This window comes from Leuciscus leuciscus, assembly GCF_965113295.1.
Source record: "Leuciscus leuciscus genome assembly, chromosome: 20".
NCBI classification, from domain to species: Eukaryota; Metazoa; Chordata; class Actinopteri; order Cypriniformes; family Leuciscidae; genus Leuciscus; species Leuciscus leuciscus.
The window spans coordinates 7,058,595-7,083,744 of NC_138744.1; the positions used below are offsets into that span (position 1 = coordinate 7,058,595).

Below are 25,150 nucleotides of genomic sequence, written 5' to 3' on the forward strand. Positions count from 1 at the left end.
AACAAATGACAACAAAGAGAAAGGAAAAGTACAATGTATGAAAGCCTTTTTATTTGCAAATTAGTACAAAGTTTTTTTTTCCTGTGTTAAAAATAGAACAGAGCATTAGTTACATCCTCTACTGTCTGGTTACACTGTGTAGTAGTGTATTTGGGAAAGACAGAAGAGGGCAGAGCAGGCCCAAAAAAAGACAGAGCAATATTTACACACAGTCTCTCTCTGCCCCCTCCCCATCTTCAGAAACAGTGCAACATTCAGGCATTTCACATCATTTTAAACATTCTCCACCCCATTTCTACTTCAGCAGCAGTAAGATACAGCAAGTCCAAGATCAGTATTTCACTTGAATACCGCACATATTGAATCATATCTAGGAATGTGCTCCTCTAAAAAGGGAGAAAGAGCATTAAAATGAACACAATGGAGCTCGGTGCTATTTCACTCCTCACAATATACTAGAATTACTCCTCGCGATATACCACCCTTCCATCAAGAAAATGCTTTTCAGTATGGTCATAGAAATGATTATTGTCTTCTCTCATCACTCTGTTCTCATGTGGTTAATGCTTAATCTCATTATCTGATACCTAAAAACAAGATGGTAAAAGAGTTAAGTTCTAACCACTCTTATAAACAGATAAGAGCTGCAAGCCATACAATTGTTCTTTAGTGATAACTGGCCACACATCATTTCCTCATCGTAAAAATGATTGATTTTTGCTGTCTCTCGTGTTTTAACAAGATTTGAGCATTCTTGCTCTACACACAACAGCTGCACAATCTATAAGACCAGTAGGTCTAATGAAAGTTCAGCCATATCAATGCCACAAACACAAACCCATTAAAAAAAAGCACAAACATTAAAAAAAAAAAAAAAGAAAAAACCCTCAAAAAAAAAAAAAGCACAACTGTTTTGACCAATGCTACTTCATGGTTTGAAGAATGTAGTAAAAAAACAACTAATAATACAGCAGTTCTCTCATCAAATTTATTAACTAATATTTACATGTGTAAAACATGGCTAATAATTGACTGAGTCACATGCATTTCTGTTGACTTGCATGGAAATTCCCCACATAATCAGATGGAAATGGTTTTCCTGGTTGCCCTGAGCGACCAGAAATCTGGTTTCAATGGTTTAAGGGACTATAGTTGTTTTTGCAAAAATCTAAAGAATAGGGGGGAAATTTATTAATCTTTAAAGCATCATGATTCAAATTGAAGTTTTAAAAAGCAGTAAAAACCACTTAAGACTAATTTGCATGAAAAATGGGGACACCTTTGGTATAATTTCTTACCAAATCATAAGCCAAAATGCAGAATGCCAAAAAAAAGAAAAGAAAGCGGAATGCACAGAAAAACTTAATTTACGCATAGAAAATGAACCATGTTTAAATCTCTGCTACGGTCTAATAAAACTAAAGAAGTCTCAGTGCATTTTAATAATTAAATTTCAATTCCCAGGACAACAAATGTATGCATTTGTCCTGTCCCAGTACTAGCACATCCAAAATATATTGATATGGCTGTATTAAAAATAGGCCAAACCAATGCACACATTTGTGTGGGTTCTGCAGGGCTGGACTGGATACACTAATCTGTGTCGTCATACAAAACTTGTACAGTAACAACTACTGGTCAACATAATCTCAGTGAAACCTGTAAACTGCTCACGGCTCTACAACACAAACACTTTTCAATACAGGAAAAATAAAAAAAATATACACATCTAGTATTAAAAAGCAGCCCTATCCATTACTTTGTCAGCACAGAAGGGAACCAGACATTAAATGTGTTCAACATCATCTGCTGCATTTAGATTAAAATGACTTTGGGTGATTCGTACTGACGGCTTAGCTTAAACGCACCTGGAATACAGGTAGTAATGAACCGTTTTAAATATTCATTCAGGATTTAAGTCCCAGAAACAGATATGACATCACAGCGTGTGCCAAGGAGCATTTCCTCTCATGTTTAATGAGGCAGGGCTGGAATGAGAACATCTCTTTTCTATGGCTTGCTGCCCTAGGAAGGGAACGTAGACTACACCAAAACCAAAACGTCTGTCAGTGATCAATATAATCATATTATTACAGTATAAGTTAGTCAAAGCTTTTCTTGTATATTAAAATTTATGACCACGTCTCCACTTTAACTTATATCTAAGCCAAGTTTTATACAAATTGTTAGAAATTTCACTAATAAATAATTGATTTCAATATTAAAAAGAGATCCCAAACCACAAACCCAGAGATTAATTTCAGACGTATACAGCATTCATCTTGAAAACACAACCACTCACGGAAACATAGCATCCGGTTCAATGTTTCACCCCAAAATCAAAAGAAAATAAATTATATGTTGCAAAAAGAAAGTCTATTTATAAACATTATTTGCATTGTGACATTGTTGAGACAAATAAGCACACTCCCCCCTCCTAAATTCTCTTTAATTTAATGTGAAGGGGAAAAAACAGACACAATATTTTAAAAATGAGCATAAATTAAATTCAATATAACAAATACTATCATAAAATGTAAATATACTTACAGCTGTACTGAAAATAAAGTACATTTTCTTTACAAATTACAATAGGGTGACAATATTTTAGGCAGGTATTTTAAATTGTCATTAAATTACGTAATGGTCCTAAAATAATAGTGTTAATTTAGTCTTTATGCAAAGGTTATGCAATTTCTATGCAGTTACTGAAATGTTCCAAGTTTCGCTCTTTAATCAAATCTCTGAGAATTCTTTTGATTATGGGGTGAAATACAACCTGAAGATTTCTTAACAGCTTTCATAAGATTCAAACACTCAAACATAGTTGCACACAAAGACACACTCCTTTCAGCAGGAAAGATCAAGGACTTTTTCTAAACCCGACGACCACCTTTCGTTCCTCCTCTCGCCCTGCAAACATGTTATTGTGAACTCTCTCACCTCTAGCTGGCACACAGTTGAGAGATCTTGGGCTGGGCAGACTGGCATTTTCACCATGAGCTTGTTACCACACACACACACACACACACACACACACACACACACACACACACACACACACACTAAGGCAGGCCAAGTGAGCCACCTTTCGCTGTCAGCAGCTTTTGTACTACCCTCTTGTAATTCTGTCTTAATTCATACACAGAATATTCTGTTTGATGTTCTACCAAAAGCACGAAATGCTCTGATGGAGCACCTGAGGCCTGCTGAACACCATAGGATCAGGTTTTAAATGATATCCTGTTCAGATGTGGTAAAAAGTGTCCACTCCCTCTCTACTAAGTGTAGGGCGGTACACGAGAGGACACAAGAAACGCCATTCATGTCTGCAATGAACCTGCGGTGATGCAGGTTAAAGGGCGAGTGCTTTTGTGCCGGCCACTCGGACATTTTTCTAAATCTGTGGGCTGGTGTTTTGCGTGTGTGTATGTTCAGTCAAGCTTCTCCAGAACAGAGGGCACGTAGACTAGGCTGAGCTCATTACCAAAGTCACAGACTATGGCGGCATTGTCCAGAACCAGAAGCTGCCTGACGCTCTGACCTTCGCTACTCTGTCCCAAGTACACCGTCTGCAGCAGGTCTCCGTAGTTCAGGTCCCAAAATGACACACAACCTTGTCCTCCCGTCACCAGCAGGCTTTCAGAGATCACCCCCAGACTGGCCCCACACCCCACCTCCTGAAACAGAGAGAGAAGAGAGAAATACATTAGAGATGGTGCTATTTTTATCTTTGTAATAATCATAATAAGCTGATTTTTTGGACCAAATCATGCAGTCCTTACTCTCAAAAATCACACACCTGTTGTATGGAGTACAGCTTTATTCCTGTGCTACGGTCCCAAATGCAAATGAGGTCGTCCAACCCACTGCTAATGATACAGGACGTTGTGCAAACCAACGAGGTGACATCACCACGGTGTCCGTACACGTGGCTCACCCGGCTGCCTGTTAGGACGTCCCACACGCAGATGGCCCCGTCTTGGCCCCCACTGGCTAGAACCATGGTCTACAACACAGTACATTTTAGCTGAACAAAATATCTCTGTATGCAACATGAGATTTGCGCATTCAAATAATTGTGCAATTCTTTTTTTTATAATTAATTTTATTTCCAAGAATGTATGTCATCCATCCATCCATCTATCTGTGTATCTGTTCAGTTAATTCACAGTATTTGAAATGAGAGATATGACTTGGTGTATGTGTGTGATCTAGTGATGTGATTCTGACCTGGTCTATGTAGATGGCAGTTATACCACCTGAGTGGCCCTGCAGGGTGAAGAGGCAACAAGAATCCTCCAAACGATACACCTATAAAAGAAAAATATCAAATAAACACCAAACTAAAGCATGAGTTAACTGTAGGCCTGCACAGAATCTGTGCCCACAGGAAGCTCTGCTGAAGACCTTCACAGAAGCACCACAGATCAGCCTTACATGTTTACTAAATATTCCGTATCTAATAATGTTTTCAGTAACCAGAGCATTGTGTTCTCTGCTATATTTAACGTGTTTTACCATTTTTAAAACCATTCCACAAACTGTTCCTTATGTAATGTGTGTGTCATGCGTCCCTTACTCTGACTGTATGGTCCTGGCTGCCGGTGACGACCCTGCCAGCGGCTGCTTTGAGCACAGTGATGGGTTTCTGGTGGGCACACTGCACTGAGCGGGTCAGCTGACAGCTGATCACATCCTCGCTGCTGTAACAGGGGGAGGGGGGTAGACTGCCCCGGCCTGGGGGTCCTGACACACAAAACCAGGTAAAATGCTTAAAATGCCTCTTCACGTTTGACCTCCACTTTCCCCTTTGAGTAACTGTCAAAGTTTATCTTCCTATTTTTAGGGTTTGAAGATTTAAAAAAAATTTTTTAGACAAATCACAAAGAGAAACAAAAAAAAGAGTTTACCCAGTAAAAAATGAGTACAAACAGAAAAATTTGTCTTCACTATATTAAAAAAATCCACCTTTATTGCTTTATTTGCACGACAATTCCAGGCCTAGAAATTACACAATATTCCCTCATATTTCCATGTTTTACAAGACTGTGGGATCAAGAATATTTTGACGACTCACCTCGATATTGAAGCAACCCGAGAGGCTTGTTGATCTCCACAGTGAAGAAATCCAGCGAGCCATTTAAACGGGCCGCCACAATTCTGCAATTGAAAATATCCCCGTTAGCAGGAAAACATGAGTTGAGTGGTTATATGTGTGTGTGTGTGTGTGTGTGTGAGCTTCAGGTTGTTGTGAACGCACCTGTTGTTAAGAAAAGCCAAGGCAGTGATTCCAGATAATCCATCTTCATTACAGCATCGTAATGATCCTTCTACCGCATCCCACAGCTGACAGGGGGAAAAAACACAGGAAATGAGGAAGACAGGTTAAAGACATTGATGGTTCATTGATGGTTCAAGATTATAAAAGCCCTCTCTTTCTCTCACCTCCAGTTTGCCGCTGCTGCGGCCCGTGGCAATGAGGTTGCCCCTTAGCTCCATGGCCCATACTGAGCTGTCCCAGTCACCACTGCTCTGCGAGGGGAACTCTGGTGGTAAGACAGGCTGGTCCCCAAGGCTACGTCGCCTTTGCTGTGAAGCTGGAGGAGAAGGGGGGAAGGCCAGTGTTGGCGAGGGCTCATGCTCCTGGTACGCTTTCTCCACCAGTCCCCCAAAGTCAAAGCCAGAGCTGCCGACCACAGCATGAGATGGGGGCAGAGGCCCAAAGTTAGTGTCGATGAGAGGGGTGAGGTCTGGCTGGTCCCCAAACAGTGCAGGGTGTGCAGGGGTGGTCCTCCTCCTTATTGGAAAAATATCTACATCTGGCCCTCCCATAGCTCCTCCTGGTTCCCGAAAGTCTGCTCCCAGGTAGCCCTCGGCCTCACAAGCACTTATGTGATCCCAGCCATCACGATGCTCCCAACAACCACTGCTGCTGCTCCTGCGCAGACTTACAGTAGATACACACACATAACATATACATTTTGTTTTACATGTAATATTATTAACAATAAATAATATTATATATGAACATTATACATATATAAAGGTCTGTGGTCAGTGAGATTTTTTTTGTTGAAGAAATTGATTCATCATGCACGCATTTAAAATTGATCAAAAGTGACAGTGAAGACATTTATAATGTTTTAAATGAATTTTATTTCAAATGAATGCTGTTCTTTTGAACTTTCTATTTATCAAAGAATCTTAAGAAATAATGTATCACTGTTACCACAAAAATATTAAACAGCACTATTTTCCACATTGACAATATTAAAAAATGTTTCCTGAGCACCAAATCAGCATATTTGAATGATTTCTGAAGGATCACGTGACACCGAAGACTGACTATCTATCCATCTATCTAATGTATATTAGAAAAGTTTATGCATTTCCTTACCCATTATTGGGTATAACAGTAAGACAGTCTCCTGTCTGTGCGTCCCACACACGGATCTGTCCCGCCAGGCAACAGCTGGCCAGCAGCATGCCATCACTAGCCAGACACTCAATGTCCTGAGGAGAGGTGCCAAAGGTACTTTTATATATCTCAGAGTTCCTTCATAGAAGAAACATCATTGCATGTTGACTTGACTCTCACCATGCTGTGGCCTCTCAGCAGCAGAGGGGAAATTTCACTGATGGGCGGAGAGTAACCGTACTCATCGCAGGGCAGGTCTCCACGGCGACGGCGACCATGGGACACCCCGTTCTGCCCGTAGTTACGAGGGCAAAGGACACGATACAAACAGAAGAGTAAGAGCACTAACACCACACCGGCGAAAAGTCCAAGAGCTGCCACCCTGTACAAACACACACATTATAATAAATGATGTTAACACAGAATAGTCAAATTGATAGTACAAAACTACCCATTGGTCCAAATAATGCAAGATTGGGGAGTGTTTGAGAAACCAGTCATTTTTTTTTTTTCAAATCTGTTTGGTACCGTACTCCCCCAGAAATTACACACTTCACTTAATGAATGGGTCACTGTAAAACCAGTCTTTCTTGAAACTCCAGTTCACCCACCTCCACATAGGGGAAATCAAAGGTAAGCATTACATGCAGAAAGTTGGACTACATCTAAGCATATGCTCACATTCTTGATCAATCCTCACAGGGTAAATGCAGCACAGAAAACAAAGGGAACCTAGGCAGGGGGCCAAGAGAAGCATTAGTGGGAGGGGCCAAGCTTTAGAGCAAACTGACCTACATCCATCTGATGTGTATCTAACAACCATAACGGCCTCATAGATAAGAGCGAGGCCTTTGAACAATGACCTTGAACACCACATTCAGAGTGTGTTTGTTTTGTTAATGAGAAAGACTATTGTTTGTCTCTACAGTTACATATTTGGACCTCCAGCATGCGCTAGCATGAGATATGAATGAGAGCGCATAGATAATCAGAAACAGGTTTTTTTTTTTCATGTATATATGAAGAATATAAGTGTTTGTTTGTTTAGAAGAATATTTTGGCCATGAGGTTTGTTCACAGAAAAACCACAAAGGAAAGCGGTAGTACATGCTTTCTGAGAAAAGTCACTGAGCAACTTACAGATTAACAATGAATGACTACTGTCTATATAACAAGGTGAAAAAAAAAAACCCTTTCTGATCCTTACAGCCCTGTGATGGTGAACACCCAAATAGCGTAGGAGTTGTTTTTGTTTTTTAAGATAATGGAGTCTTTGCTTATTGTAACACGACAGGGCTGATGGAATTTGTTTCTGAGAATACGCCACAAAATGTACCACACAATTTCTCAAGAAAATGTAATTGGTCCGATTCAGCAGTGTGAATATATATGTGTGTAATATTCAGCAGTGTGTAATATATGTCCACTGAAATTTTTGGGGGCATGATTTACCTTTATGAAGGGTAATATTATATAAAATCAAATAAAAACAAAACAAGCAATACATAACTAAAAATCAAATCAAATAAAACAAAATCCTTAAAAAGTTTGGGGTCAGTACAAAAGTGACAGTGAAGACATTTGTAATGTTACAAAAAAGTATATTTCAAATGAATTCTGTTCTGTTGAACATTCTATTCATATTGAAATCCCACCCATATTCTAAACATCCTAATCCTGAAAAAAATGCATCACAGTTTCCACAAAAATATTGAGCAGCACAACAGTGCAACATTGATAAAAAGAAATGTTACTTCAGCAGCAAATCAGCATATTAGAATTATTTCTAAAGAATCATGTGACACTGAAGACTGGAGTAATGGCTGCTGAAAATTGCCATCACCATAATAAATTACATTTTAAAACAATATTATATCCTGTTCAGTATCGCAACAAGTCTAAAACGTAAACAAGCTCTAAACAAGCTCTTTGCAGTTTCACTGTTACAGATATTGTACACAGAATTATGAAAAGTTTTGTTCAGTAATGTTTTTTTCCTTTCTAAACTTGTGAACGTGTAACACTAATAAAAGCAGGTATTATGGTATATAGCCAAATAGCTGAAGTGAAACACTGACTTGTAGAGTGTGAAGTCTGTCTGCAGATCGGAGGTCTTGATGCTGGGAGGAGGAGCGTGGTGTGTGTCCTGGGGGTGACGTGTGTCTATGGCTTCTTGTGGGCTGAGATGGAGCGTGACGGGGATGACTGGAAGAATGCTGATGTACCTGAGGGAATCAGAGAGGAAAATAAGTATGTTACACACAGATAAACTGAGATGATAAGAGAGGGCCTGAACTCTATCAGTTATCATGAGGTGAGAAAGTACCACACCTCTTTGCAAGAGTGATGTTGTAATAGCTAAAGAGTGAGGGCCAGTGACGGAAGGAAAGCCGCCTCCATAGCTCCTCATCCTCAGGGCCCCAAGTGATCTGGGGACTGGAGACAGGGGCAACTCCTGGGCGGGCTGCTCGGTGGCCCTGGGATTGGTTCTCGGGTAGAGGGGTGGGTTTAGGGGCAGGAAGAACACTCAGTGTGCTGGTTGGGTCTCCACCAGGAAATACTGGAGCCACGCCCAGGTGAGGAGGAAGCCCCGCCTCCCCAAGAGTGCTCTGCTCTGACACCTGGGCAGCAAGGAAAGTCCTCAGACCAGCAGGGTCCGTGTAGACCAAGATCCCAATCCAGATAACAGTGCCAACCTATTAAATAAATAACACATTTAGATAACATAAAAATGCTTTATTCATTTAATTTAATTACCATTCAAAAGTTTGGGGTCTTTAAAATGTTTTAATGTTTTTGAAAGAAGCCTCTTATGCTCACCAAGGTTGATCAAAAATACAGTAAAACAGTAATATTGTGTAATATTTAGGGCTGCACCCAAATAAAGATCTTTCTAGTGGACTAGTAGTCATTCATTTAAGCCATTAGTCGACTGGTCACATGTTTATTTTAATTTAATTACTAAAAATATATACTGGGGGGGGTGGGGTAGTATTTTTGTCAATAGTATTGAGTCAATGTCGGCTGCAAAGATGAAGTTATCGATGCTGACTCTCTATCTCTGTAGTATAGTAGAGTTTGAGACAAATGCCCTTTTCCTTGTTTTTGAATTGTATTTATTTAATTTTTTATTCTCATGTCTGTGAGGCAAGTAGCATAAGCTGAGTTTCGGTATATTTTTGTGAAACATTCCAGTTCACCAAGACTGTAGAAAGTGCATCTGTTTTTATCTTATCTATTACACTTACATGACCAAAAATGACGGAGTATTTTAAGTTGTTTCCGCTGTTATCAGGGAAAAAATGCAAGTGATCACGCCGGCGCCTCCATGTCACTAATACTTTATCTTCCACACTCCGCAAAAACACTTGGGTATGTGCCTAATAATAGCGCACATTTATCTAGCTACGCAGAATGTTACAATGCCATGTTAAAGAGTAATTTTTACCATGATAATTCGTTGTGCCAGGCGAGTACGGGCCAAGAAGTAAACCACTCTGAGCCTCTTGGGCAAGCGCAGGTTCCGGAATGCAGGAGCCTGCAGGGTGATCGTGTGGGGAGAGGGGCGGGGCGGCGGAGGCGTCTCTCGTGGACGTAAAGGGCCCGGTTTAGGCGGAGGCATCCCCGCTTCGGCCGGGAGACGCCTGTTCAGGTCAGCCAACTATATGTGTGAAGACATGAGAAGACAGTTTGGAGAGCTGACACGATAAAATTAAGCAATAAGGACAAGACACTCAGATGAAGCAATGAATGATTCATGTATTTCTCATGGAATTGTAAAAGCAACTTTTCGGAATGTTCCATGTGTGGGTGGTTCTCACCTCCATGCGGCGGATGTCAATAGACAGCACAGTGGTGAAGAAAAACATCTGGAGGAAGAAATCAGACACCAGACCGACCACAGCGAACAGACAGAACTCCTACATACATAAGAAAAAGAAGCAAAGGTTGTTCGCAATTGGCAACTGTATGACTACCACCACCAAAAACAGGTCATATACTTGTTATTTAGAAGAGCTTCACCTGAATTGCTGGTACAAATGTGAAGTATCCAATGAGGATGATGCACAGTTCAGTGGCCATATTCTTCATTATAGACCAGCTCTCATTGCTTAGACCTTAAGAGAGAATACATTTTTTTTATATATATATATATATATATATATATATATATACAGCCCTTTGATGGGGTAGATAACATTTAATTTTGTCGAATTTTAACATGCCATACTTTCTATGAAATTTTTAGTGAAACATTTTTTTTTTTAGATGAAGATAGATAGATTCAAAACACTAGGAGAGAAAAATTCAGTGTACATATTGTAACAGTGATGACATCCTCTCTGACCTTGAGCAATACGCAGCTTGACTTCAAGGTCAACAGGCGTTGACACAACAGATTTGGTGAGGACAAGGACATTCTCCAAACCAATTACCACCACAAGGTAAGGGAAGATTTCCCTGAAAAACAGAAGCAGATAAAACTAATAAACCTTTGAAAATCTATTAAAACTAACCAGAAAGTAAGAAAATAATTTATATAATGTTTGATGTGAAAAAAAATACACCAATCTATAACAAATGTGTGCAACGTCAGGAATAAATACACAAGCTCATTATTGACCAGATGATAAAAGTTGAACATAAATTTACTCTAGCGTTCTGAAAACAATTGCTGTTAGCTAAAGACTTGACCTTCCGCAGCCCAGTTGTATCTAGGATCAATATGGTGTACGCATGTGGCCCAGATAGTGTCTATGTATTGACTTTAGCCTGGTGAACCAGGTGAACTAAGCCAAATTTGTTTGGAAGGCTTGAGCTCACACCACTGTGATTGTATGTCCATACATGCAACCTTATAGGCTGACGGAAAACTATGCCTGCCCACTCAAACACTTCCTGGCAATGAAGTTCCCCTATCACTGCCGTTATTATCGACAATTGGTTATTCATCAACCTACTAAAAGATCAAAAGTGAAATTTTTATTCCTGAGGGATTAAGTAAATAGCAGCCTAGTGATATGAACCATTCTAGTGGTATATGAATGAAGTTGTGTTTTGGCTGAACTCCTACCCTCCGTTCAGCGTGGGCGTCAGGCCAAACAAGGTGCAGAGTCCCACAGACATGAGCAGAGAGCTGAGAACCGTCACAACAGCAGCCAGCGCCAAGCCCCATTTGGACTTAACCATGTCGATCTTTCCTGTAAAGTAAGGGGGAAAGATCAAACGGGTGCAATAAGAATTATTTTAACCAAAAGCATTTTATGAGAATTAACTCCTTTTGAACATCCATGTAAAATCCTGCTGGAATGTGGGTACACAGACATGAATTTGTGATGCTGAACGTGCTGTTCTGGGGATAATCGCTAGGCCAGACTGAAACACCTTTTGGCGAAAGCTCAGTCAGAAACCAAACAGCTATGCTAATCTGAAAGCTTTCTGCTGCCAACTCACTGCTTTGTCCAGAGACCTGCCAATATGGCCAATTTCAACACTTTCAACACAATGTCATATTACTTCCTAATATCAAAGCTGTTAAAAATGACTGAAATTCATTAAATTCAACACATTCACTATTATTCTCATGCTGAAAATATCAAATATTGATTATGTCTATGCTGGTTACGGCCATGCCTAATTTTATTAGAGATATATGAACCATCCATAGAGATCTGGAGAATGCCAGAAAACTTGGAATAATGTTTCTGGCGAGTACTAAGTCCACAATGATTCTGATCAATTGTGCCATTCCCATGAAGTACAATAACTAGAATGGACACAAATCAAGGCTCAACAATAAGGATTTTTGACTGCTTGTCTGGTTGGACTTATTGTAGTTGCTTGTTCTGGAAATAATTAAAAATAAAGGCTGGAATTCATATTTACACTTTTGTTGGAAAACAATGGCATAAGATGCAAATCATACCAATTTGTTTAATGCATCCAATAATAGCACATAACAGCAGAATTTATAACAAAAATGTTCAATATGTTGCAAAAAACAAACAAATGTTTTCGAGGCAAAAAAAGAGACGTGTGCATATAATTATCCAACATACGAAGATAAGCACTGGTAATATTTCTGTCAAGTGGCCCGAAACTCTCTTACACTGAAATGTTGATCCATGCAAACATACGAAGATAAGCACTGGTAATATTTCTGTCAAGTGGCCCGAAACTCTCTTACACTGAAATGTTGATCCATGCAAATATTACAATCTAAATGCACATCAAATTCTGAAAGTATGAGGCCCAATAAATACAAATTTCTGGAATCTTCTACAAGCATGTTAACAGAATATCCTCAATTGTCCTAAAATCACTGAAACACAGTGATACTCTCTGTTCTAACTCAGCATGTACAATTGTAACAAATTACGTTCAACCATGTAGACACCAAACTTTTGACAGGTAGTGTATGTTCCAGAATAAAGTAAAGCGAATAAAACTCTTTCTCCAAATAACAGGAAAAACAATGACAGAGAAGACAGGTAGAGGTGACGCTTACGGGTGGAGAAGTAGATATAAGCAAAGAGGATAATGTAGGTGGTGACAAGAGGGATGAGCTCAGCGATGCCAATCTCTTCTTTGAAATGAACGTGCACCATGTGGTCTTCACGCAGAGTCGAGTTCGCTGAAGGATGAAGCTGTTTCAGACGGGCTCGGAGACTAGCTACAAACCTGTTCAGAAACACACACAACCAAAAGAAAACAAAGCATTTAGAAACAATGATTTGTTCGCAACAAACATTTTTAGAACTAGAAGAACTAGATTAGAAGATGCGATGCTTGTTTGAAATATTACAAAGGTTGACCTTGCATCATAGGAGCTCAGTGCAATTGTGATGGTGTATGTCACCACTCTCTTCCTGCCGTACAGGCTTACACCCGTCTGCATCCCCGGGACACCAAAGAGTAAGTCTGAAAATCACACAGTAAAAATGGGGTGAGCGCACAGACCCTAAATACACTTTTAATTCAGGCCAGAATTAATTTGTATTTAAGCAGCTTCCTGCCTCTCAGAGTTGCTGAAGTATGAAGGCCTTTGGGTTCATGTTGGTGGACTGTCTTCAGGAGGTCTGGATCTGCATCAAACAGGTCACGCCGATTCTGCCAATAGTTGCCAGGGGATACCAGCAGGCAGCCGTGCTCTGGAAGGACCGCCTGCATGCGCCGCAACCCTGGCAACAGGTCCGTCACCTGCAAGCACAGCGCCTCCAAACTTCTAAGAAGAGAGAAGTGAGGAAAACAGGAAAGAATGAGGTTGAGAAATGTGTGGTCAAAATTTGTCAAGATGTCAAAAAAGTCAGGCTGGAAAGCTTTGACCTGTCCGTGTAAACATGGTTTCTGATCTCCTCCAGAAGACTGAAAACGCGCCCAAGGGGAGAGCGAAACACATCCACAGGAACCAGACTGTTGTCCCATGGTGAGACCGCTGCCTTGACCAACACCTGCTGTATGTAAGCCACCGGAGGACCCCGATACTGCAAGAAGAATTGATCAATTTAATGTGTCCTTGCTGAATAAAAGTATTTCTTTAAAAATAAATCTTAATGACCCCAAACTTTAACGGTAGTGCATATAAGTGTTACTGGAATTTCTAACTTCGATATGATACCTTGAAAAATATCGATATTGAATACAATTTTCGAAACCATGGGGAAAACCGCCATACATACATTTTTATTATCTCATAATTTTTTGATAATTTGGGTAATTTTGCAGCAATAGCTTACACAGCACAAGGAGGTTTTATTTTGAACTCTGAACTAAATTTACAAAAAAAGACAAGTAAACAATCAGTGATAATATAAGAACAAATACACAATATGCATTTTCTTTCTCAACTATTTACATCCCAAAACTGACTTGTTTGTTTACACCTGAATACTCGCCAAGATGGACATTTTGACACAATTTTGTGTGCATTTGACCTTTTAAGTGCAATAAGCTACAAAAAAAGAACTAAATTAGAGACTAATAAGCTGTTTGAGAGGCGGCTTTATGTGCCAGCCACTTATATAGATCAGTGGTACGTGTGCTTTTGGCGTTAGCGCAAAACCTGCGGTAATGAGTAAAATTATGCGCAATACCCGCAACCCCCCGCCGAAATTCAGGACCTGGCTTAACACCAACACTATTCAACCGGAGTGAATGAGACAAGTGGGTGACAGGAGGCAGATGTGTGTCAAATACATTTACATATACATACATATATAGAAATATCGAGATTTTTGACAACACTAGTCTATATTGTTGTATATCAAACAAGCATTTCATGTTACCCAATCAGGGCGCTCCGACAGATCGCCCTGAGACTCATGGGATGGGACCAAGTAATCTCGTATTCCAGTGGTGAACTCGACAGGCCCTGTTCCTGGCAGAGGCAGCTTCAGCAGAGGGTAACTGTAAAAGAAAGCGTGATTACAGAATAACAAATCCATCTTTATTACCAACGTCAAGCTGCATTCCTCACAGACAAGGCATCTCCAAACAGAAGGCTGGCTTTCTCTTATGAAACAGAGCCCATACAAAGACTGTACCACAAATCATGTTTGAATGAAAAGGGCAATAATAACGCATTTCTTACTGACAGTCTTATAGCATTCACTCAGTCACACACAGGTGGAGCAGAAGAACGTAGCAAAAATGCACCAGGAGGGAGCACAGATCAAAGTAATTTTTCATTTGCTACATCCTCAGGCTAGCAAGATTTCAGACGGATAAGGTTACAAAAAGTAGATAACTATCGCTATACTTTCTAGGAAAAAGTGATTGCACAAGACAGCGCACGATACTGTCTGCAGAACAAACACTGAGGGACTGTTAAACCCTCCAGATGGACTATCTGAACAACCCCTACTTCTCACAAAAGAAACATCCGTCACTCTTAAATGGGTCTTGAAATGCCCTGAAAATCCCCCACCCAAAACAGCAGTGTTTTAAAGAGAGGAGCACAGGCTGATGGGAATAAGGTTTAAATCACATGACACTGTTGACATCAGGGAAACAGAAGGCTGTTGTGCAAACTACAATACCTGAGTGTCCTTTCCTAAACAGGCCTCAACCTCTTTCCATGGCTTTTCAGTGAAGAATCAAATCAAACTTAAATATTTCTTTCAGGTGAGCAGCAGGCTTGTGATTGCACCAGGTAGATGGGTTCATTATATTTGCATCCACATCAATGCACAATAACGTTCTGTTTATTATAAAAGCACACTGCAGTTATGTCATCTGACCATTTAAATACTCAAGTTATGTAAAGTTGATTGGATGTCTATGTTTTTAATCATCCATCAGCTGGAAAAAATAGTTATGCAAGTGACTCCAATTAAATAATTTCTCTGTCATTATCGTTAACTTCTATATTCTATATTAGAACGATTATTCAAGTCGGCATGAAATGAAAATTCACTGCATTTCATTTGACTTCGCCAATCATTTAGTCCAGTTAAACCCAACCCCTGAACAATCACATTCATTTTTGAGTGCAACACACACATCCCAAAATCGCAAATAACAGATGGATAGAACCAAGGCTCCAGCCTAAATTTTTTCTGTTCCAATAATCTACAAGCCTCGGATGTACGTCACAAAAGGGAAAAAAAATCTGTCGCTAAATCCATTTTATTACGACTTTATATTTAAAACTTTTTACTTTAGTTATAGTTTACCCTGGTAATCCAGAGTTCTCGCGAGAGCACAAGTTGAATTTGCTCAGCGAGTTACTCTGGTGTCGAGTAATGATGCTCATTAAATATGCCCCTCGATCTGAGCTGCACCAATCACATCGGGGTATCTGATATAGGCGGGCCAGAGGTGAGCTAAACAGATGACGACAGCGCTGTGACGTCGAAGTCATTAGTAAATATTGCAAGATGGCTATGGATGAACACCAGTTGTTTGAAACGGCTTTGTCTGCTACAATGAACGAGTTAGACTTGGCTTTTTATCTAAAACAGGAACAGAAGACGGCGCTCTAATCATTCCTTTGCAAGAAGGACGTTTTTGCTGTTTTGCCGACCGGATACGGTAAGAGTATAATCAACCAGTTAGCTCCGCTGGTAGCTAAGTGTATGGGGTTTATTGTTGTGATTGGTCGTAGTGTTATCCAATTGCGTGCAGTGAGATTTTCAAATGCATGCTTGGTGCCGCCCCTCGAGCTGGCCGATTTTCATTAGTCGATGCCAGACCATTAATCTTTTAGATTTAGGTCTGGATTTCCAGGCTAGTTATAGTTATCGTCCCAGGTGTGAACGGGCCTTTACACTAAAACTAGTGTATAAGAACTGTGCAAAGAGTTACATATGATATAATATATAACTCCATATACAGCCAGTAAACGCAGCGACTGAGTGAAAACATCAATTTTATGAAATTATCTTTTTTATTACTTTACAGTAAACTTTAAGAATTACACCAACTGTTAAAGACATAAATATACAATTTCTGCTCAGACAGAAACATCTTACTTATAATCGCTGCAAATAACACTTGATATTATAAGGACAAATTCATAAAACCTCTTTAGCTTTAAGAAATACAATCTTCACATTCTGCTTTTAAACCCTCGGGAATGCCTTGCCTCTTAGTACAAACAAACTGAAGGACAAATCAATATAATTTTTTGTCATAATCCATAATCAGCCGAGCTTAAATTGTGTTTACTTCAGAATATTCCTTTAATATTTGTGTTAAGGCTGAGCTATTTTCTGTGTACCTTCTCTTCTCCAGCTCAGAAAGAACTCGGGCGTCTGTAGTGACAAGTAGTTGCCATTTTCACAAAGCTTACTTCTGTTCCTCCAGGCAGCTGGAGACACAGGAATGTTCTCTGAGAGAAATGTTCACACACTCACTCTTTTCCACATGGATTTTGTCCTTTATCCAAAGCGTCAGAGATTTAATTCACATTTTGCTGACAGAGGCAAAAAGAGAAGGCATGAGAAAAACGTTTTCTCCTGCTCAGTGCTCCACTTTTGTGTTTGTGCTACACACAGTTATCTTGGCACGATCTTGCTTTCGAATCAAACTGTGAGAAAACAACCGACCACAAGCCAGCTTCATTCGTTTGTGACCCTCTCTCACCATTTCACATCGGAAAACATCCCACCCACAGATAAGCTCTTGTTCCTGACCCACAGAAGAACTTCAACATTGACAAAGGCCATCAGAGCTGTGGCCACTGCGTTCCCTGATTAATTCACATCTCAATCACAATACTTCCCAATCCCATTACTTCATGGTCTTATCAAAATTCATGAAGTATTCATCAGACTCACCAGCAGGTCAGGATGCTGGCAGAGGTGAAGAGAATGATGGGAACCGGGTAGGAGGCGCATAGCAGGCCGTGCCGGTAGAAGGCGGCCGAGATGTTCTGCCGAAGCCGCTCTCTCACCGTCATCCTGGGGGGAGGGGTCAGCTGATGGCCATCGAGTCGGCGTGTGCGGCCAGGGCGAGGGCACCGGCGGGCATCCAGGGATCTGGGCAAACACAGCATGTAATTAAATGTGGACCTCATTTATTGTTATGTAAAGTGATTTCAGTAGGACAAAATGGATGAGCTTTCATCTTGCTGATAAAAACCAAATGCTTTTAAGAGCAGTTGATGCATATTAAAAGCATTATCTATCTTATATTGTCCTCATGCAGCCACAGAGAATTATGGGAAATTTGTAACAGGCCTGTCGCTTCATAAACTGGCTATACGAGATGCGATTTAAAATACAAGCTTTTTAGTACACAAAAATTCACATGCACTGCCAAAATTCCCAATTAAAACATAATTATGATTCTGACTTGGCACAAGGCATCAAATGAAACATAAACCCAAGCAGTAGGAATTTACAATAAGGTTTGATTAATTTACCATTAGTTAATAAATTAGATATTTAAAAAAAAAAAAACTTCACAGAATGTATTCATCTGGGTTAATGTATAAATACATTATTGATCATTGCTACTTCACGTTTGTTCATAATACATTAATGTAAATTAACACAACCTAAAACTTAGCATATGTTCACTACAAATTAGAGGTCGACCGATATGGTTTTTTTCAGGCCGATGCCGATGCCGATCTTTTGAAATCCGGGTCGGCCGATGGCCGATAAATGCTGCCGATTTATTTTGGCCGATATTTGGCCGATTATGCGCTTGTTTTTAACCTCTATTTGAAAGATAAAATGTAACACAAATAATTACTTAAGATAGACAAAATTTCTCAACAAAAACATTTATTGAACACTTTACCAATCTGCACTTGTACAAAAGACAAAAAGACCTTGAGATATGTTTGGTAATTGTACCTGAATGAATTGAAAATTAATTTGCTACATTTCAGATTAATATATTTGTTTTCCTTAACATTTTAATTAACAGTAACTTAAACACTTTGCAGTTTGAATGATGTCCTGATAAACAAAATGACGGAGTATGTTTTTATGTTTCCACTGTTCGATCGCGCCTCACACACACGCGCGCGCACACACAAATATAAGTAAACACTTTGCGACTTTAAACACACGCGACATTTCGATCGCGCCCGCGCCTATCTCTCTCTCTCTCTCTCTCTCTCTCTCTCTCTCTCTCTCTCTCTCTCTCTCTCACACACACACACACACACAACATATCCCAGCATTGCAATCTTTACATTGCAGCCTGAGCTAAGGCGGGGCTACAGATTAGGTGTCCCTAAAGAACCCGCGTATCTAACAGTAGTTCCGCATTACTTTGCACACGAGTTTTATTTATTTTTATAGCGTGTATTCTCCGTGGAAATTTATACACCGAACCGTGAAGCCTGTACCGATTCGGTTCAATACGAATACATGTACCGTTCCACCCCTAGTCTACAGTGAAATACAGTCACACTTTACACTGTTTGGCCAGCATTTTAACCGTGTTTAATCCAGCTACTTGCTAACGGAATGCTAAAGTTAGCTGCTGACTAGCGTCACGTGCAGCGAAGCGATGTTTCTGTTATTCTAACGTCCGTTTTCAGAGCATCCAAGAGAAGCACAGACATAACAGTAGCACCGAAATGAAGCACAGAAATCCGCGTTGATATTCGGTCCGGTCGTTAAGGCACCAGTGCCGTATTAGCACCGGGTCTGTCTGTATACCCAACCCTAGCGACGATGCTAGCAAAGCAAAGCCAGTCCTTCACTAGCCTATAGTTGGTCTCTTTTTTTTATGACTTATTTCTCTGCATTGAGTGACAACCCTCTCAAATATAAGACACACAAACAGAACAAATAAAAGTCTCAGATTCACTGTCTGTAAATTCTTGCTTACTTATTGTAACATGATAGCAACCCTTCTGCTGTGATAATGCAATCTCAACTACGCTATCAATTTCAAAGTAGCCGAACGTCATGTCGCCTATTCATGTTTTTTCTCGAAGTTGGCAGTAACATATCAAAAGTTTTTAATTAAATATAAAGGAGTTTTCTCCAAGGAACTTAGCTCCTTCCTTAGGCACTGGATGAGCTCTGCTCACTCTGCTGGAAAATGACTCTAGGCGCAGCGTGCGTCGAACACGTGTTCCACAACAACAGCACTAGGCTGTCCACAGATGCGCCCGCCTAATAATCGGCTTGATACACTTGGATATTGGCCGATGCCGATTATGTAAAAAATGCAAAAAATCGGCCGATTAATCGGCCGACCGATGAATCGGTCGACCTCTACTACAAATATTAGGGGTCAGTACTTTGTTTTTTGTTTCTGAAAGAAATACTTTGAAGAATGGATTCAATTGATCACAAGTAGCAGTAAAGACATTTATAATGTTACAAAAGTTTTCAAACAAACGCTGTTCTTTTGAATGTTCTATTCATTAAAAAAAATTCTGCAAAAGATTTTTTCCTATTTCCTAAATCAGCATATTAGAATGATTTCTGATGGATCATGTGACACTGAAGTGATGATGATGCTGAAAATTTCGCTTTGCCATCAGAGGAACAAATTACATTTTAAATGTATTAAAATGGAAAACAGTTCTTTTAAATTGTAATCATATTTTACAGGCCTTCCAATCCCAAACTTTTGAATGGATTTTTTTTGTATGTAAAAAATAAAAAAATAAAAACGTGTTCATTGTTCGTTAATGATACTCAATGCATTAACTAATGTTAACTAATTGAACCTTATTGTAATGTGTTACCAACCAAACTAACCTCCTTAAACACATCTCTGCTAACAGCAAGCTAGAAGGTCATTCTTTAGAAATCTGTTCAAATGAAGTCTTTGCCCACAGAGGTGGATTCTGACAGTAGAGGGTTCAAGGGTTACACTAGTGGTCTATGGCTTACAAAGAGCTCTTTTTTTGTTAATAGTGCCCCTGTGACTACACCACAGAGCAGAAACATTCCTCCCAGGAATCTACCTCCAGAGTGCCTCCCGTTCATGCATTTCTATAAATATTACATTAAACATGATGACACATACAACCTCACAGAGATGCTACACATATACTACTCAGTGTGGGGAACTTGCATTAAGACATGATGCAAGAGATTTCATAAAAAACGGACTGAGAAAGAGAACTTTACCAATGATGTCAATGCAATGTTCTCTTTTTATAAGATCCAAGCACCTCTTTTCTGTCAAACCCGCAGATATAACAACTTAAGCTGATTTGAGAAAATTTCACCAAAAGGATCAGGCTTCTTTGAAACATCTCTAATGGGCAGCTTAATGGTGTATTATAATGGAATGAGGATTCATATGGCTTAAATGAGTTGTTTACTCAAAAATAACATAAAATTATATATAGCCTTTATACAGAACTCGACATTAACGCTTGTCCGCGACAAGAGGATTTCTTGAAGGAGCAAATTAAAATTCAAAATGTGGAGTTTTTATATTTATGACACGATACAGTTAAGCAACATCACACGACCAAGAGTGCTGTTTTCCTGAATACCGTCACGACTGATTTGAAATATGACACTGATTTCATATAACAGTTCAATAATTTAAATCAAAGTCACTTACATTTTAGACGCAATATTGTTTTTGTTCTGTTTCAGCAGCGAAAATAGTTCCAGACAAAGATCACAGCAGAATCATGGTTTAGCATTTTGAAGTCAAAGATTCAATGACCCATTCATAAACAACAGCCTCATTCTTGAACGAATCAGCCGTTTGAACGAATTGTTTGAATGAATGACTCAATTACTCTCTCATTAATTACTTGCCGCCACCTACTGGTGGTTTAGTGTTGTTTTTAAAAGCATCATTCTTTCCAACATATCTCATTACATTATTTAATACAGTTGTAATTTTTCAGTGTAAATGATTTAAAGGTGCAATATGCAAGATTTTCTGCCGCTAGAGGGCGCTACATTCCAAACAACAACAACGGCGTAGCTTGATGACGATGTGAAGGAGCGTGGAATGATGGGAACTCGGCCTCGTCCTGCTCGCCACACTATATTTATTTACATGGCCATAAACACCAGACGTGATAAACAATGTCAATAAACTAAACACAAACCTAAAGCAATAATACCCGTACGTTGACGTTTAACGTACCTAGGGAAATAGCCCTATAGTGTCTTATTATTCTAATTTAATTTGATCAAATTCATTGGGGGGGAGGCGGGGTGTTTGGGTGACCTTTAATGGTGCAGATATGACAATATGCAGATTTAAATACATTAAAGCTGATTGAACAGTGATGAAAATATTGCTTCATAAATTATATAAATTATATTTACATTTAATAAAAAAAATATATTTAAAAAAATCCGGACAAGCAACTTTTTTACTCGGACAAGTGAATGACAGATTTAATTGTCCAAAGGACAAGCACATGAAAAAGCTTATTGATGAGCCCTGATATATATATAGATATAGATATAGATTAGATATAGATAGATACATGAGAGGGAGTAAATGATGACAGAATTATTCTCATTTATCCAAGTTTAAAAAGTCTCTTTCCCATTCCAGCACATAGGTTTGAGTCTCAATCTGACACAGAGTCTCTTTCTCTCCACTGCATTCGCACACTCCCTCTCTCTGTCTATTGCCGAATCTGGGAGACTTTCAAGAGAACAGAGTCCAGAGACACCATTCAAAGCCTGAACATTCTGGCAAACCCAAATGCAACCGCATTGGAAACAGGCAATGACTTTAAATTCTTGAGGGATTGTGCTGCGCGGGCATATAAACTGAACGACGGACCGGTTTGTGCAAAACAATCATGTTTGAAAGTTTAATGACACAAGGACCTGGTAATTCTATCATGCATGCTGGGCTACAACGTTTTGCTGCTTCAGACAGGACCATCAAACAATTTACAACCAGATCAATAGTAACAGCACGTGGCAATCACATAAGACAATTAAAAATACACCGCTACATACTGGTTTCCAAAACGAAGGCATTTAAAGTCTAGAAACAGGACAATAAATGAAAACATTAAGTCCATCTCATGCATGAGAAAAGACTGAAATGTAGATGCCTTCAAAGCTTCAGGCTGTCAAATATTTTGAAGAGACTCGATCACTTTATATGATGAACATATTTAATTTAGGCTTATAAACATTATCATATAAACACTGATCAGCGAACATAAACGGAGGCTCAACCGAACCTGCTTGACGTGCGAGAACAAACCTCACTGGTTCTTGCTGAAGCTCAAACGTGCTGCGTAACGCAAGAATGAACCTCATTGGTTCTCGCACATCAAGCGAACATCCTTGAGCTTCGGTTTACCACAACTGATGTGTTGATGAATGTTTATGAATGTATGTGAATAAAAGCATAAATACAATCCGGTCATTATATAGCGATCGTGTCTCTTCTAGAAAATTTGGACTAAACCGCTCAATTCATATGCATTATTTTTACGATCTCTTTATGAACTTTTTGAAGCGTTAAAGTGGTAGTTGCGTAGCTGTCAACTGAGGGACAGAAAGCTCTCAGATTTTATCAAAAATATCTTCATTTGTGTTCCGAAGATGAACGAAAGTCTTATGAGTTTGGAACGACATGAGGGTGAGTAATTAATGACAGAATTTTCAGTTTGGGGTGAGAAGTTAAAGAAAACTAAACCTAACCAGCGACAGTCAAACTCATATTTTTGCAAATCTTTGCTGAACTTAACCAGCGATTTTCCTGTCAAGCTCATATTTGTGCAAAATTGTTGGTCAAAACACACCATGAAGAAACATATAATTGTTTATTATTTATAACCAAAACATAATGATGATATAAAGTGACTATTTCCAAAACATCTCATAGATACTTAAAGTCGAAATTATACACAACAGTATAAACAGCATAACAATCAAATTGAATTTTCACTAACACAACAAAAACTACGATTTTTGCAGGTTTGCAGTTCAACAAATGAACCTACTTACAAAGCAATACTGTTGTATTATAATGGTGCAGGTGTACGAGACGGTAATACCATGGTACTTGCAACTGAATGGTTTACATTACTTAGATGTAACTGCACAGAATAGGTAACTTAGTAGTACGTTTATGGTAGGTGGTGCACGAACTACATTGAAATAATCAAATGTGCGGTGCTCAGGCTGATGTAATTCCCACGTTTTTTCTGCCGTTATTGTCAGTCAATTAAACTGTACATTAGCTGAGACCAGTCTAACAGAGCTAAAGCTATTAGTCGCTGAACAACATATAACTACAGTTTTGCATGAACTGCGTCAATGGCCTTTAACAGTAACGTTATCCCTCAGATAGTATGTATTATCTTTGTCTTGTGCGAGGAGATGAACCTGATACACGGTTCCATGATATTAACTTTAGCCGAACGGCTAACGCTTTAGCATTAGCAACAGTTCATGTATAAAGCACCTGGCTGCTAGTTAAATAGTATTTAATAGTATTAGTTTGACGTACATATACATTAAACAGAATAAACGAGCTTACACATTTCATCCCATCAATGTGGCGGCAAGCTATACACATTTATCTAGGAAGCGCTTTGACAGCATGTTACTGGACGAGCTAACACAGTTATAGTGAACACTTCAACACTAAGGGCCTGCCATGCTTCTAATTTAGCAACATAAGCACACAAACAAACAAAAACAGCGTTCAAATCATCGCTTACCCTAATGACAGGTTCTACCCTTCCTCTCCGAGGGCTTGTTTTAACGGTGAGTCGCTCCTGTTCAGTTCCTGCAGGCAGGTGGCTGTAAGTCTCTACTGTTCTGCCTGCATCATGTCAGCTACAGTAAGCCACTACTATGCAACATGACCCCTCAACTTCAACCTCCAACTGAACAAAACTAAAAACGCGTCAATCTACGACCTCTATTGGCCATAACGGGAAATGTCAAACCTCTAAAACGCATAAAACGGCGGACTCTACGACTGGCCACAACATGGAACGAAGTGGAGTGTAACGTTACGCTCTGGTTACAGCAAAGACAAAAAAATACTTCTTAAATCGAATTATGTAAAAAGTGAAAAGTTAAGTAATTGTAGCATTGTTGGAACCCGTTGTATTATAATGTAAGAAAAATTGTCAGTTGTCATTGTTTTCCGGCAGGTGCATTTAAACAGTGGTCCTTTACAATCATGAGGCTTCGGACAGTTTTTGATGGCTTAACGTAGTTGAAGGATAGGATAGTATTTTTTTAGTCCAGATACTGATTTCTTTTAAAAGCTCTATTATTACTTGCGAAATATTACATTCCCTGGTGGTCTAGTGGTTAGGATTCGGCGCTCTCACCGCCGCGGCCC

At 39.4% G+C, this 25,150-nt stretch overlaps 1 protein-coding gene across 1 annotated transcript; it reads right to left on the reverse strand.

Annotated features, from left to right (window-relative positions):
* Nucleotides 1–29: 29 nt before the first annotated feature.
* On the reverse strand, nucleotides 30–24,675 carry scap (SREBF chaperone). The gene is made up of 23 exons (XM_082149316.1): nucleotides 24,516–24,675; nucleotides 17,701–17,901; nucleotides 14,707–14,827; nucleotides 13,748–13,905; nucleotides 13,438–13,646; nucleotides 13,237–13,342; nucleotides 12,930–13,102; nucleotides 11,496–11,622; nucleotides 10,770–10,882; nucleotides 10,445–10,539; nucleotides 10,243–10,341; nucleotides 9,870–10,082; nucleotides 8,753–9,117; nucleotides 8,500–8,646; nucleotides 6,602–6,803; nucleotides 6,401–6,516; nucleotides 5,449–5,950; nucleotides 5,264–5,349; nucleotides 5,081–5,163; nucleotides 4,583–4,749; nucleotides 4,234–4,314; nucleotides 3,803–4,009; nucleotides 30–3,680 (listed from the first exon to the last, which is right to left on the reverse strand). Exons 2-23 carry the CDS (start codon nucleotides 17,820–17,822, stop codon nucleotides 3,435–3,437), a joined length of 3,738 nt encoding a protein of 1,245 aa, XP_082005442.1. The 5' UTR covers nucleotides 17,823–17,901; nucleotides 24,516–24,675; the 3' UTR covers nucleotides 30–3,434.
* Nucleotides 24,676–25,150: the final 475 nt, after the last annotated feature.